Source organism: Vidua chalybeata, chromosome 3, assembly GCF_026979565.1.
Source record: "Vidua chalybeata isolate OUT-0048 chromosome 3, bVidCha1 merged haplotype, whole genome shotgun sequence".
NCBI lineage: Eukaryota > Metazoa > Chordata > Aves > Passeriformes > Viduidae > Vidua > Vidua chalybeata.
Genome location: NC_071532.1, coordinates 33,960,378 through 33,976,028, shown reverse-complemented (window position 1 = coordinate 33,976,028; position 15,651 = coordinate 33,960,378). Strand labels below are relative to the sequence as shown.

General features: G+C 40.2%; 2 protein-coding genes across 4 annotated transcripts in view; one reads left to right on the top strand and one right to left on the bottom strand.

The window, feature by feature from the left end:
* Positions 1-12,933, top strand: part of CLIP4 (CAP-Gly domain containing linker protein family member 4) — a 32,053-nt gene extending 19,120 nt beyond the window's left edge. The window contains exons 12-20 of one of the 3 annotated variants that reach the window (XR_008430231.1): positions 2,203-2,286; positions 5,029-5,169; positions 5,575-5,703; positions 7,919-8,042; positions 8,812-8,876; positions 9,567-9,639; positions 10,267-10,392; positions 12,342-12,525; positions 12,646-12,933. Coding sequence is in view for 2 of the 3 variants with exons in the window: in XM_053939486.1 (XP_053795461.1) it covers positions 2,203-2,286; positions 5,029-5,169; positions 5,575-5,703; positions 7,919-8,042; positions 8,812-8,876; positions 9,567-9,639; positions 10,267-10,588 (938 nt within the window). In the remaining variant the exon portion in view is untranslated. Of the gene's footprint in view, positions 1-2,202; positions 2,287-5,028; positions 5,170-5,574; positions 5,704-7,918; positions 8,043-8,811; positions 8,877-9,566; positions 9,640-10,266; positions 12,222-12,341; positions 12,526-12,645 lie in introns of those variants that run through there. The other 2 variants (XM_053939487.1, XM_053939486.1) reach the window with 2 other exon arrangements.
* Positions 12,934-14,600: 1,667 nt separating this feature from the next.
* Positions 14,601-15,651, bottom strand: part of ALK (ALK receptor tyrosine kinase) — a 68,597-nt gene continuing 67,546 nt past the window's right edge. Inside the window, exon 22 of the mRNA XM_053938901.1 lies at positions 14,601-15,463. The gene's annotated coding sequence lies outside the window, so the exon portion shown is untranslated. The remainder of the gene's footprint in view (positions 15,464-15,651) is intronic.

Below are 15,651 nucleotides of genomic sequence, written 5' to 3'. Positions count from 1 at the left end.
GAATGAAAATCTAGTAAATAATCTATACACCTTTATGCCTGGAAATTGAAGAGATTTATTTTCTGGCAACATGATAAAGAAACTATTTAACTAATTGTATTTTATCTTCTAATTAAATTATCTGAGTAAAACCAGTGCCAAATTAGAAGAGAGAGGTTGTCCTTGTAACAAGGCCTCAGTCTACTGATTGGAGTTATGGGCTCAGTCTCTGGCTCTGGTTTACTTTCTTAGTAATTTGCTCAAATTACTTAATCCTTCTGGGTAAATTCCCTCCCTGTGGAGTGAATGATCCATGTTTTCTGACTGTTTAGGTTCCAACGTGAACAGGCTCTTTCCTGCTGTGTGCAGTGCTGGCCATGCTTAATCTGGCTCCCTGTGTTTGGCTGCCTGTGTAAAAATGTCAGTAAATACTTCATTGGCATTTCTTCTGTCTTTTGAGCCTTGTTTAGGTGACTCACAGTAAGGCAGCACAGCTTAAGGGATGGAAGATAACACACATTCCCATTGAATTTACCCAAGTACCCTAAAACACTGCACACTTTCCCTGTAGTATTCAGGGTATAGAAACAATGCAGCAGGCTGGTGCCAGGAAAAGATGCATTTTGACAGCTTTTTGGATGACTTATGTAACTTTTCTCTGCATAGGTTGAGGGGGGAGTGAGTATCTGTATTTACAATTAGCACAAGATTCAAGCTATTTATAAATGGGCATCTTGCATAAAAAGCTTATTGGGGTAAGCAGCAGTTTGTTGGGAGTCTTGCTCAGGAGCAGATCCAAGCTGACTTCTTCTGTTAATTATTTTCCAGTGTTTGATTAACTTTGTTGTGAACTATTTGTAACCCATTAAACTATAATGGGAGACATTTTTCCTTTGTCACTGACCTAGTTCAGTCATAACCCACCTTTTCTGTCCCAAAGGTGTGGCTCTGTCTTTGTAAAATTTAAACATTTGATACCTTGCTTTAAGGTAGAAATCAGGGTGAGTTAACCATCATCTACTGAAAAGAGCTTACATCCACTGGATGTGAGTGTCTGGAAGCTGCTGTGTGCAGGGAGTCCTTGCACATAATTTCATTGGGATTAGTGTGCCTGGCTGATTCGCTGGCAGGAGTGGGGCAAGGACAAAGCTGCAGAGGCAGAACTTGGGTTTGCAGTGTTTATGTGCATCACCAGGTCACATTTCTTTCCTTTAAACTTCCTCCCTGGATTACATTGGTTTATAATTATTCAAAAAAATTATATGTTTTTTGTAGAGAAAGTTATAAGATGCAAAGTAAAATAAAATATTGTATAGGGGTTTTGAGATTTTATTTGGTTCTACTGGATTTGAATAATCAATCACATTGATGAGAAAAGATCTTTTTCAAGTTTCTAGGAAAAGGATTACTGAGATAAAATTAAGAAATATGTTATCAGTCACAAAAAAATAGTTTTTTGATTTGATGACTTAATAGCCATAAAAGTTTGGGAAATACTCTGCATTCACAAACTAGTTGTGAATGAACTAAGCTGTGGCTGAACTAAGCTGAGAGATGTAGTTAAATAAAACAGATGTGATTTTTCTTTCATGACAGGGAGGGGATAAATCATAGATAAGATTCTCCTTCATTGAGTTAGAGTAGGAAACTGAAATGCAAAATGACTATTTGCAAATTATAACTTAGGTGAGAGTACGAGTTCCTACACATATCACAACATTGCTGCTCTGAGAGTTAGGCTCTTCAAAATCATACTGGCATGCTTACATCATTATTTGTAGTCTGAATGAAGATTTGATCTCAAATGTCTCTCAAAACCTTGATGTGTAATCTTTAAAGCAGAAATTATGAAATTAATACTGGTGAATAGTAGACCTTAAATTCTATTAAAGTGAATGTTATAGATATCAATGCTTGAAAGATTTAAATAAAACACCTTCAATATAAAAATCAGTATTTTACAGACCATTTGTTTATAGTTTGGCAAGATAGTTTGGACTGGTTTAATGTGTTAAAGGGTTTAATATCTGTGCTTATCCATCAAAACAGTTCTGCAGCTCTTGTTTTACCCAAGTGTCTAAGGAATTGTACAGTTTTATCAATTTTTCCATGCATCCAGTAATCTGCATAATCTGCAAAAATTATTTTTGTATGTGACTTTCCTGTAAAATTATTGTTACTTGTTAGGATGTATATATTTAATTACAGATATTCTTTTTATAGGCCTAAATATTGCAAAAAGAGACAGTGCTTCTGAAAACAACTTTCTGACTGCCAACAGGGGAAAAACTATACCTGCAAAAGATGGTAATGAAATAATTTAAAATTTTTTTTTAACATCTTAAGAAAAATTCTTTGTATGGTAGAAGCAGTAGTATTGCTGCCCTACCTCTGTAAAAGCCCTGTATCTACACTGTAGAAAAAAGTTGCCATGCTTGTTTAATTCAAGTCTCAAGCAGGCCGTAGGTATTTAGTTTTATAGGAGCAAAGTAATTTGTGTGGATATTTGGCTGGTGTTCTGTGTTGGTTTGGTAACCACTTCTGTCTGAATACTTGGTCAGGAACATGGAAGAGCCCTTAAAGCTGGCTCTTAGTAAATGATCCTTGCAGAGGATCTGCAGAATTACCAGCTGAGATTTTTGAGGGAGACATTTTGCCCTATATTGTTGCTGCCTAGATTTTAATATTCTGTTGGCATTTTTTTCTCTCCTCTGTCTGTATGTTCATGCTTCTGTAATAAAGTGTTACCATCTAACAGTGCTTAACAGTCTTGGTGGTGTGTCATGGCAGACTCACAAGAATAGGCTTCAAATATGAAAAATGACACTAGCTTCTAAAGAGTGCCTTCTGCATGTGAATCATTCTCTGCAATTACCTAGTTTCACAATTGGATAACAACTTCTACCACAGCAGTACTTTGCTGAACTTGAAACACAAAGGGGCCTCACTTTCAGCTGTCTTGAACAAACCCTCAAAGTTGTGTCTCCTTCGAGGTTTTGTCTATAAAATCATACTCTACGTGTTGGTAAAAGCAGTGTTTCTTTGGAATAATCTGAAGTGTGAATTTGAATATGCCTTTTTTAAGTCACAGAATCACAGAGTAGTTTGACTTGGAAGGGACCTTGAAGATCATCAAGGGTCATTAAAGATCATCACCCAACTTCTCCTGGGTAACCTGTTCCAGTGTCTCCCACCCTCACAGTAAAGATTTTCTTCCTAATACCTGATCTAAGCCTCCTTTCTGTCAGCCTGAAGCCTCTACCCCTTGTCCTGTCACTGCTTCCACTTGTGAAAAGTCTATCCATCTTTCTTGGGGGCCCCCCCTCAGTCACTGAAAGGCCACAATGAGATTTCTCTGGGGCTGACCAACCCCAGCTCTCTCAGCCTTTCCACATAGAAGAGGTGCTTCACCCCTCTAAACATCTTCATCTCCTCCTTTGGACATGCTCCAGCAGGTCTGTGAAGGAAAGCATCTTTTTATAGCTTCTGTGAGTGAACAGTTGTGAATTCAGAGAAGACAACAGCTGGATTTATAAGACATGGCTTAGGAGTAAAGACTTGAAATTTGTGATTATGTGATTAAAAAGACAGAAGATGAAAGGTGTAAAACTGGAAGCTTTAGAATACAAGGGATGGTATAACCCACTCTGCATGTGTAGTGGGAGTAAAAAACCTTGATCTAAACTGGTGGTGACTGAGGTTTTTTATTAGCGGGGGAAAAACCCTGTAACCCTAGGGATAATTATGTGGTGAAGTACACTACTGAGGAAGTCTTGAGATTTCCCTGATGGGAAATTTTTAAAAACAGGCCAAATACTCACCTGTCAGGAGTGTTGTAACAAATAATTGTTTTGCCTGAAGGAAAAGGAATCAATTATATGGCCTGCTGAAGTCCTTTCTGCTCTTCCTTCTCTGATGCTGTGATTTCCCACAAAATTAAGTATCTTGATGACAGGTTTAGTTGGAGCAGTTCTTGTTGCCTCCCTGTAAAAATGGTGGCCTGACCTCCAGTGAATCCATCCCTGGACTGGCTTTTAAATAAGTACATGTAGCATGTGTTTACAAATGCACACATGTTTATACCCTGGACGTGGAGCTGAAGTTTGCCTGTTTAGTCACTATTTAGTCAGTAATTTGCATTTTCTTTATTGTAGCCTAACTGCAGTGAATCTCCCAGACTCTTCAGATTTCTGTCCTCAGCTTTTGTTTGGATGCACTACCTTTGCCTTTCCTCAGTTCTTTACTGTTTTGCAAAATTGGAGAATTAAATTACATTGAACAAACTAACCCTGCGTCAATATCAATGTGTTTGCCAAAACTAATGGATTAAGCTTCTCAAAAGTCTGGAAAGTTTGATAAGCAATATTATCTTAATTCCTCACATTGATAAGTTGAGGCATAGATGTGTCTTGCTGTACTCTGCCTCATTTTGGGCAGAAGGGGTTAAGAAAGGGAAGAAGACAAGGAGCCTTGAAAAGCAAGCAGGAAAGATGAACATTAAGTCTTATTGGACAGTTTAGACTTTAGGGTTTGTAAATGGAAATAAAAGTGATTTATTTCCCATTCTTGTTTTATAGTACAGATTTTAATATTAATACAGTATGTAATGGAATATAGTAGGCTTCAATCCAGGCAATAATTCACTCACATAACAATCACCTTCCTTTCATTTCGTATCAAATCTTTAGTAGGCTGGATGCTGAAAGGCTGGTGGTATGATCTCTTACTACTAAAGTTCATGTATTTTAATAAATATGCTTGGGACTGTTTAGATGAACTTTCATAGAATAATAAAGATGGGCTTTTAGAGACCTTTTCTAGCACTCAGCTATCACCATATTCCCAAGGCAGGGTCCTGTGCACCTGTGTCATTCGTGACAGGTGTTTGTGCACATGCTGCATAACAATTTCTAACTTTGGCTCTTTACTTTGTATTCTGCTGCCCATGGAGAGCAGATAACTTCCATATTGCAAAAGCTTTCCTTTCTGCCTAATCTGTCCTTTTCCAAATTAGAATCCCTGAAGAAAAACTTTAATTTATGTCTTTAGGTTTTCCTGGGTACAGCAGCTCTTCCTCTTCTACTGCCTCCTTGGAAGGCAAATGGAATTACTCCAGGAAGAGGAACTCAACGAGCAGCAGTAAAAAGGCCCTGACTAGAGTGTCTTCTGGCTCATCTAAGATTAGTTCTGGTATGGTCTGGTGTATTTTCACAGGGGGGAGTTCACTGCTGCCTTAAGTACTTCTGTAGAATTACTTGTGTTGTTTCAGAATCTGAGATAGTTCAAGAAAGACACTTGTGAAGTAGTTTAACCATAAACCTAACTTTGGCAACTTTTAGAGGATTTTTTAATGTCTTCAAGATGCAAAGTGTTTTTATAGTTGGTCACTGTACCTTTTCAGAGCAGAGAAAAGGCTGTAGTCCAGTTTTTGTGCTGCACAAAGCAAGTTTTTGCCTAAGCAAAATTTGTGTGCCATGTGGGGAAGGTACACTGTTAGGGATAAATACTCTGATCACTAATCAGTTGGCTTGCTATTGAAAACTTTCTTAAAGATTTAATCTCACTAATTTCAGATCTTGTTTTTCTCTTGACCAGGGCTGTATAGTTCCCCAACCGCGAGGAAAAATGCTTTTGATGGAGAAATCCAGGTTGGAGACAGAGTACTGGTGGTGGGACAGAGAACAGGCACTGTTAGATTTTGTGGGACAACAAAATTTGCACCAGGTATGTGCAGTGCTCTGTGTACGTTGTCAAATCAGTATGGATTTGACGTACTGAAAGGAAATCCATCTTTTCCCTCACTCCTTCCAAAAGAATTCTAAATTTAAATTGGTTTGTTTCCAAGTTCTTTCTGTCTCTCTCTCTTCCCCTCTCCCTCTTACGTTTCACGGAATATTTTTTACTTTAATGCAACTGTCAGGAAAAAATAATAGTTTAAAATGTGACTTCTTTTGTCCACTATCTTGACTTATGTAGGAGAGATACTTTGATATTAAAGTTGTAGGTATTACAGAATCACAGAATATTCTGGGTTGGAAGGGACCCACAAGGATCATAGAGTCCAACTTCTTAACAAAGCTTTCTGAAAATCCTCAGTTTAGTCTCCAAAGGGGTATATGGTTTATTGAGATCACATGCATTTACTCCTTACTTTTCATATTAAGTTTTTTTGACACAGCTTGTCTCTTGCAATACTACCAGTCTTATGTCACGTACCAGTCTCATTTCTTAATTTATTGGCATCTTTAAGAGGGTAATTGTGAACATTAAAATTTTAACTAACAAACGTTTAGGTCACAAGATCAATAAAGTTACAAATATCTCAAGAAGCCCCAACCCCTACCACAGTTTTCTCATCCTTCTCCCTTTCAGCTTCTCCCTTCCCCTTGCTAAAAAACACTTTGCAGTGAAGCCAAGTGCTGTCAAAGGAAACCAGTTGTTCTGAATTGTGGAAATTAATTTTGAATCTAATACTGTCTTCTCTATGGCCCTATCTATAATCTTACTGCAAGAGTAATGCAGAAGCAGTTGGTAAGTGTTGGTGTGAGCAGCTGGTTTGGGTGAGGGCTGTGTGACTGGCAGTACTCTGTCGTGACACTGGGTGGCATCAGCATTTAAAAAACCCCGTCAGGATGCAGGGTCTTGGTATGAGCTCTCTACTTGTTTCATCCCTGCCCCGTTGCCCAGTTTCACTGTAGACAGCCCTTGCTCAGGTACTGCAGTTCACTGAGGGTCACTTCAATGTCATCACTCTCTGTGTTGTTGCTGACAAAGTGATCAGGGAGAAAAGGGCTGTTTCCCACATACACTGACAACTGTGAAATCAGAAAGCTGTTTGACAATGTAAAGTCTCCTCCCTCTCTGCTTTAAATCAGGAACATAATTTTTTGGAGGAAAACACGCTTTTGGAAGAAGTGAGGATGGAAAAATGACAAATCATCACCATTTGCCAAACCAGTAATTTATAGAAAATGTAACAGATGCATGTTTAAGTATTTCAGTTCTAATGTGTAGCAAAGCTCTGGAAGTTATCCAAGGTTTGTTCCTTCTACTGCAATGCAGATCTTTATTTAATTGTAAAAGTGGGAAGGGGAGAACTTCTGATATACTGAGCCCTTCTAATTCATAAACTGTCATTCTTGAGTTTCGTGAGCTGATAATGAGAATTACGGTTTTATCCAGTGCCTTAGTACCAAGTGACTCGAATTAAATTCTGAATCTTCTGGGGATGGATAGCATAAGGACTACTAATGGAGTATGAAATTTAGCACCTTTGTGTAATTAGCTCACATTTATCACAGGTTATGAATGATCAAGCTCATTAACATCTTGCTGCCTATTCAGTGTTCTGTAGAAGATTAATTGATGGCCAGTTCCAATTTTTGCACCCTTCTCTTGGTATCACATGACCAACCTTGCAATTTGTATTAATTATAACTTGCTAGATAGAGAGAAAGAATGAATTAATATCAAAACTTTAATTTTACCGTTGATGATCTCAGATGAGGCATAAACCATGTGGTCAGAGGAATGAAGAGGGAAATGTGAAAGAGCAGTGCTGCTCTTTGCTGTCTCCTTGTTGTCCAATAGCCAGTTGTGCTCAGTAACATTCTGTTTTCACTTTAGTGTGTACATATATATGTATACGCAGATATATATTCCTCAAATGTTTTAACTTTTTTGTATTAATTAAAATGTCAATTTTACTGAAAGTGTATAAAAATGCTGAGATAATTAGATTTATTAGGGTATAATTCTTGCATAATTGCATAGATAGCTATTTTATAATTTTCCTATTTACTGTTAGCATCTTGACATTTTCTGACTAGAAACTGTTTTCCTTGATGTGGGTGGATGCCAAGTGTGCCAGTGGTCTAGATGAAGAAAAGTCTGCAGCATTTTGTTCAAAATGCTCTGACTTTACTGTTTTGCAATGTAGGGTTCTGGTGTGGAATTGAATTGGACAAGCCCCATGGGAAGAATGATGGCTCTGTGGCAGGAGTGCAGTACTTCAGTTGCCTTCCCAGATATGGCATATTTGCACCCCCATCTCGTGTACAGAGGTGAGCACTGAAGCTATTGTCATCTTGGGGTTGCCAAATGATTTCTTAATACATTTCCAACGTGGAACAAATTTTCAAACAGATACAGAAGATACAAATGTTTTCTTCTGCAAATGTAAATTTATAACCTACATTAAAAATCTGGTGGTTTTAGATCAGCTTTCTGAAAGCAGAGTGTGAAACTAGAAATGCATCTTCCTCTGTTTCTCTTGCAGCTACCTGAAGTATTTTTATTCCAGGGCCTCTGGTGTTTATTAAACCTTACTTTTCTGACCCAATCCTGATGTGTTCTGCTAAATTCAGTTATAAAAGAAAATTGCCCTTGGACATGTCTGAAAATGCTCTTTTTATCCCACCTAACTGCATGGAGGATCCAAAGCATGCACCACTTGCTTGCAGTCTCTTCCTTAGATTCCAGGAAGAGCATCCAAGGAGTTCTGTTCTCTTTCCTCCTCTGTTTGTATGTAGTTACTCTGCCAGACATGTTCTTGCTTTCATTTCTCTGAATAAGCCAGCTCAGGCAAACTCTTAGGAACTTGCCCCCGAATCATACCTGCTGTCTCAATGAGTGAGAGGCAAGTAACTCAAATACACTGACTTTCTCCAGGCACTTCTTGCATAGCAGCCTGAGTACAGCAGGAATGCTGGTGTCTCTTGGGGGCAGATGGAGAAGGAAAGAATCAAAACCTCATCAATATTTGACAAGAAGCCAGTAGGTTTGTTCAGAGTTGAGTCAAAATTACCTCTTTATTGTGTTACTGCTTTTCAGACTGACTGGTTCTCTGGATTCTCTCACAGAGACTTCATGGAGTAAAGGAACTCACACTTTTCCAGGTAGGAGTGGGAGACATTGGGATTTAGGTGAGGCAGGACCCACTCTGCAGCCAGAACCATCTGCACAAAGCCAACTTCTCCAAAATCACAAGATATTTTCATGGACCACAAATGCCAGTCTGGCTGCTCCCTTCCTAAAAATCTATCCTGCAGAAGGAACTGTGGAGTACTGTATTGTTCTTAACACTGCTGGCAGAAAGAATTATGTCAGTTACAACTATTGGCAGTCTTCCCTTATTGCTAATACTTCCCTTAATGCTAATACTGCATTCTAATCAGAGAGAAAGGGAAATGGAACCTGCTCCTTAATACAAATTGAGATTGATGAAGAGATCAGTAGGGGGACATCCCTATGAAATTACTAAAACTTGTGTGAGGTACTTGAAGTAGTTGGTTTTCTTTTCCTCTACTTTAGTTTCTTGTGAAAAGACCTTCAAATTACCCTTGTTTGGTTTGTTTAGTTTAATTTCTGTTTCCTCTGAATAGAATAGTTTCCTCTGAAAAGCCAAACATATTATAGGCATATATGTTCATGAGAAGTTTCATCATTTAATTTCCAAATTAGAGGGGAGAATGTGCAGCAAATGTAGTGGAAGCAGTATAAAAAATCCACAAAGAATTATGCGTTCATGAAGGTGTTCTTCTTTTTCCTTAAGAAGTCCTACACAGCTCATTAATCTTTCCACTCAGGTTTCAGACGCAGTCTAAGCACCACTTCTGCATCTTCACAAAAGGAGATAAACAGAAGAAATGCCTTTGTTAGGTGAGTATTATGAGTTTCATGTGCTTGGGTGAGCTGGCTGTTAGCTTTGCTCCAAAAAACCCCTTAATGCATACAGGATATCTAGACCTTTGCATGTTCTTGTTTTTTCCCAAAATAAACCAGTAGTACACTGTTTTTCCATGAGCATCCAGGAGTACAGTCCTAGAATTCAGGTTGGCATTAAAGTTGTTTTCCAATCATATTCTCCAAATTCTTGTATTTTCACACAACTGGGTGAAGTTCAGAGGCTCTTGGTAAAGGGCTTCACTTTGCTCTGGTGATCCTGTCTGACACTTGTATGTTAAAAGTTGTTTCAGTTAAACTGTTTTAAGCTCCAAATAAAATGTTTTGTATGGCTTAATTTACCAATACTATCACCTGCTGTAAATACTGCAGATCCTAGCATCGGGTGAAGGAAATTGCTTTTCCAATACTTCAGAGTGCCAAGTATAGCAGCCTGTTACTGTTATTTCATGGTTTGTTAGTTACATGAGATCAAACCCAGTTTTTCTAAAAAGGGATTTGAGGGTGTGTTTTTTCCCCCACGCATTTCCTTGAATTACAGATTCGCCCTGGATGTTTATAACAAAGAAAGGACATTTTTTGTTCCCTTTCCTTTCCCACTAGATCCAAGAGCTCTGTGTTGCGGCGCAGCTGGAGCAGCAGCACAACAGCTCCCTCTGAGGGGCCCGTGAAGCTGCACGAAGGCTCCCAGGTTCTCCTGACCAGCTCCAATGAAATGGGCACCATCAGGTACATTGGCCCCACTGACTTTGCCCCGGGGATCTGGCTGGGGCTGGAGCTCCGCAGTGCCAAGGGGAAGAACGATGGCTCCGTGGGGGAGAAGCGCTATTTCAGCTGCAGGCTGAACCATGGTGTCTTGGTGAGACCCAGCAGGGTCACCTACCGTGGCATCAACGGGGCAAAGCTGGTGGATGATGTTTGCTGAGCCCACAGCGTGCTGCTCACAGAGTGGGGGAAGGATTACTTTAAAGCACAAAGCAACCCCACCTAGAATGCAAACTTCTTTTGGAATCTCTAAGCCTGCATTTGCATTTTACATATATAAGTATATATGTATGTGTGTGTATATAATATATATATTTTATATAAATATATATATATATATATATAAAACAGAGAGATAAAAAAGTGTTCAATCATGCTAAGAAGTAAAACCACTATTGAGTTTCTTGTACTTTAATGACCTTGCCTGGAAGGTTATTAAAGCATCTTGGGTTTAAGATGCTGCATCATTTGAAAACCATTCCAGTTGGAGAACAGAGTGTCTGCCGCGTTCTCTAAAGTTCCTGTGTGGTTCATGCAGTATTTAGAGGGTTTTTCTCCATGTAGTAATGAACTGGAAATGTTTGTGCATTGCCTGCTTTTGACAGCGGAGGTGGTTGATGGGTGGTATTAGCCTGGTTCCTGGGCACTTTGTCAATTCCAATACCAGCTGCTAGCAATAAGAAAGGAGGGGGAAAAAAAAGCCAAACCCCTGCCTTTTTTCAAACAGTTGTGGAGTATTTTTGCATTTTATCATTCAGATCTCTCTTCCTCTTTCCCCTTCCTCTCCATAATGCAGAAGGGCTGATAAATATGAAGATTTGCCCCTCTCCTAGTGAAGAGCAGCAATTAAATAAGAAGCCTTTAAAAAGCACAAGTATGCTGCATGTCAGTCTGTACAGTAACAAGCACTTTTTGTTCTGCATTTGTAGAAGGAGCTACATACAAGATGCACTCTTTAAAATAATGCACTTTGCACTCTCCTGGAGAGCTTACCCTCATTTTTAGAGACTATTTTTTTGTTTGGGGTGCTGCAGGCAATGAGTATCACAGCTGTAAAACGCAAATAAGCCAGAGAGGAATACATAATTCCATTATCATAAATATTAAGTCTGTGTAAATACAGCAAGGTAATTCCTGCCAATGGTATGGAACCGGTACAGGGTTTTCAAGCACGCTGTTGCCATTATTTGATTAGTTTCTTTTTGTTTGCTTTGGAACAGTTTCCAGTATAAATTTATTTGTGAGATCTTGTGATGAATTAAGGATAATTTTAGGTACAGCACTGTAATGGGCCTTTATGTGACATCATTTGTGTATCAGCCTTTTAGAACAGCTAATCTTTTGTCCATGTTGTAAACATAGAATGTATTTTAATTGCTCAACATATGTCACCATTATCTTAACTGGATGGGTTTGTATTCCAGAACAGTCATTTTACTCTTAAATTATTTGCTTGCTCTTGCCTACTTGAAGAAGTGATACTTTAAATCATAATATCCTATTTTTAGACAGAATCCTGCTGCTGTAACCTTCTTTTAAATGTTTAAATTCTTTTAAATGTTGCTGTACTTATTTTTCCTGATTTAAAATAATGCATATTGTATTCGAACTCAGAGGAATTTTTAATTGGATATAAAAGCTATAAATTTAGAATGTAAAAAAAAAAGTAATGCTTTATATTTAGAGATGCAGATATTCAGTGACGTACTGAACTTTACTTTGTCTAATATCTGTTTCCTGCTGATATTAATAAAATGAAACCCTATTAAATAGTAGAGCAAAAAGAATTTTCATGGGGTCTTTATAGAATGTACATTTCTTACTTCTGTTCTTCTGTACAAATTAAGTGCAGGGAGTTCAGTGTGCAACTGCCAGCTGTAAACCAGAAGCTTTTCTCTCTCCTGGCTGTTCAGCACAGAACTGCCAGCTCCAAACAACCCCTTTGCACAGCACTTTGTGTCACAGCCTGGTGCTCCTGGGAGAGCAGTGGAGTTTCTGTGAGGAGACACTCATTACCAGGAATGCTCTCTTTCCTGCCTGACCAGATGGAATGGGTGGAACTGCTTTATCTGAGGGGTAGCTGGAGTTCTCCAGGAGGTAGGTATGGGAAGAAGTGTGTGGGTGAGGCAGCAAGCTAGGGCAGCTTGTTGGAGTCACAGTATTTCTGTGTGGTTTGCCTAGCACAGATGATTCACTGGGAGCTTGTTTCTCCTGCAGGGTGTCAAGATGCACCTTCCACAGCTCTGTAGCCCCAACGCAGTTCAGCTGGAAGTGGGGTCTTGGCCTGGGCCTCACTGAAGCTGCCTGATGGGTGCAGGAGAGGGCACAGATACCATCTGGTGTATTGTGCTCTACCTTCCATTTCAGCTTCAGCCAGCAGCACATCTCTCCTGGAAGCTCTGGCTGTAATTGGCTTGAGTACTGTAGCTTAGAGAAGCAAGTCTCACTGTTATCAGGATGGAGCTGTTTTGGTAGCTCTCAGAATCTTCTGCCAGGAAGCAAGAAGCACTGTAAATTTATGCTGTCTGAAACAGAAATAAATCAGTCCATTCCAGAAAGGATTACTGATGGCTCTCTTCAAGGTGATGATGGGAAGGGATTTGTGCTTCCCTAAATCCAAGGTAAGTTGCCATAATCCTTTACTCCAACTCTTGCAGGAGGACACTGTGTCATAAAGAAAATTCTGAAAATAAGTGGCAGTGAAGTTTGAAATTAGGTGCTGTGCAGAGGACTTTACTATCACAGCCCCTGACTGGTTAGAAAAAAGCCAAATGATCCTCAAAGTCCCGAGAAACTACTTAAATGAAACATTGTGTAGTTTATAAATAAATAAACAGATGGTCCCCAGCAATTCTCTGCTCTCTATGCAGACTCTGAGAGCTGAGTCCTTGTCCCACAGCATCTCTCGGGTCCCGATAAAGACAATGTCCTTCAGTACTCTTAGCAATTAAATCTTTCAGGTTTTCTTGAACACTGGAAAGGAGAGACCACAGGTGCCTGTGACAGGGGGAGGAGAATTTTCTTGAGGTGTCCAAGGATGAGGAATTAATTTCTAGGGAGTTCAGCTCAGCTGGACTCAGTGACTCTTCTGCAGATGGTGACAGTAATGGTTTTCTGGGCAGGGAGCCTGTGCCTTCAGAGTGCTGCTGGGCAGCAACATCTGAGGCACACAGATCCAAGGCTGGCTCTGCAAAGCTGCAAGACATAGCGTGGTTCTTCTGACAAGTTAGCTCTGTCATCTGTGAGAGGTGGCAAATCCAGCTTTTCTGTCATGGCTGTTTCAGAGTCCAGAGTTTGCAGAAGCCTTGTCAAGGACCAGGTGGAAACTGAAACTGTCCATGAAAGCCACGCAGCAGAGTACCCACCTGCATCCTCTTCCCTGCCTGGCTGCAGACTGACAACTCTGGAAGAAAGGGGAATTGCAGCAGAGATTTCCAGCCAGTGCCAGATCCAAACCAGGCTGTGGTGGCTGGCTGCTACCAGCCCTGTTGCTGGAAGAGTACAGGAGAGCTCCTTTTTGAGTTAAGACAGGGAAGAAAACAAAGGAGGGAGAGGAGAGGTGCCTACCTTGTTAACCAAACCACAGCACTATCCTGCAGTAGAATGAGCATGTGAAGGAGAAAGTTTGTAGGAAGTCCTAATTTCAAGGAGGATTTCATGAGAATGCAGCTGCCTGGGCCATAAGAGTGATATGGGACAGGATAAAAAGTGAGTGTTTCAGGGCAGGAGCTATCTCTTCCTAGAATAGTCACAAGATTCAATAGTGTCATTTTCAATACTGAACATGAATTAAAATACATCTTATAGGTAGATCTACCCTCAGTCCAGACTCAAAGGCGTAGATACAAAACACCCAAATGCTATCTTCAGCCATATCCTTTGTTCTCTTTTTATACTGGCCAGTTTGCTGTGGGTAAAAGCCAGCCTTTCTTGTGACAGAGGGACAGGCACCTTCCCCTATAGGAAACTTAGTGTGTAACACTGGCAATGTAAAGAAGTCTGGAACAGCTGTTGTGAATCCAAAATGTAGCTCAGGGTACCACCAAACCTACTCCTTAGGGTATTCATCACCTTAACACTTCTGCAACTTTGTCAAGTAAAAACGGATGTCCAGAGACATCTGGACATTGATCCAATCACTGCACAGCCCAACACGGAGAAATCCAGCTACTGTCACTTTATTTGTCTTCATGCCTTGTGGTTCACTACACTTGTTTACAATACAAATACACTATTCAATACAAAATACTCAATGACCATATATTAGTATTTTTCTTCATAGTATCCCTGAAGTGCACAGGCCCTTCCTTTATAAACAATGTTGCATAAACAGCTGTACATGAGACACTCCTATAATGAAGCTCGGTACTAAAAGAAGCCAGGAGTGGACATTTAGGACATTTCCCTGTGATGGGTTTAACTCTGGGACAGACGAACAGTGATGGCTTTGCTGCTGTGGAAGGCTGTTTTATGCTATTCCCATGTCAAGGTTCTCATCCCCCAGAAGCTAGGTGCAGTACCAGGAACAGACATGCAAAGTGGCACCTGCCATTCCCTGTTTCAGCCCTCGTGTGCCATGCTGCGGCTGTTCCCCTGTGCAGGGAAGCCGGAGCAGCCGCATCCGACACTGCTGTCTGAGACTGACTCGGCCAAACTAATGCAGCCCTGGGGCTTCTCACTGCTGGTCCCTGCACCTCCTCTCGCTGTGGCCAAGCCTCTCTCCCACCCCGCTCCCTCACTGCGCCTCTGGGGAGCAGAACCAAACTTGCTCCTGCCCTGCTTCATTCCCAGGCACGTGGTGGAGAAACAAGGTTCAGTGGCACAAAGGGAAGATGATGGGACAACTGGAAAGGTAGAGAGACAGGCATCTGAACCTAATTTACCTCCAGCAGCTCATGGAACCAGAACCTGCTTATCTTCTATAGGAAACCAGGTAACATCCACATGGAAATAAGCCATTTTCAGAGCATAAGCCTAGGGTTTTTCCCCAGCTGTGCTTTACATCCTGTAGATCATACCGCTTCCTGCTTTTCCACTGCAGAATGAGGAAGACATAAATCAGAACATCATTATTACCAATGCAGAAGATTAACGGTCTTAAAACAAGTTCCTTTAAAATATACAGTGTGTCAATAAACTATAATCTAAAAAATAAGTAATCAACAAGAGGGGCAAGAGGGTTAAAAATAACTTGAATTTGTTTTCTCCTAGCATGGAGGGGTT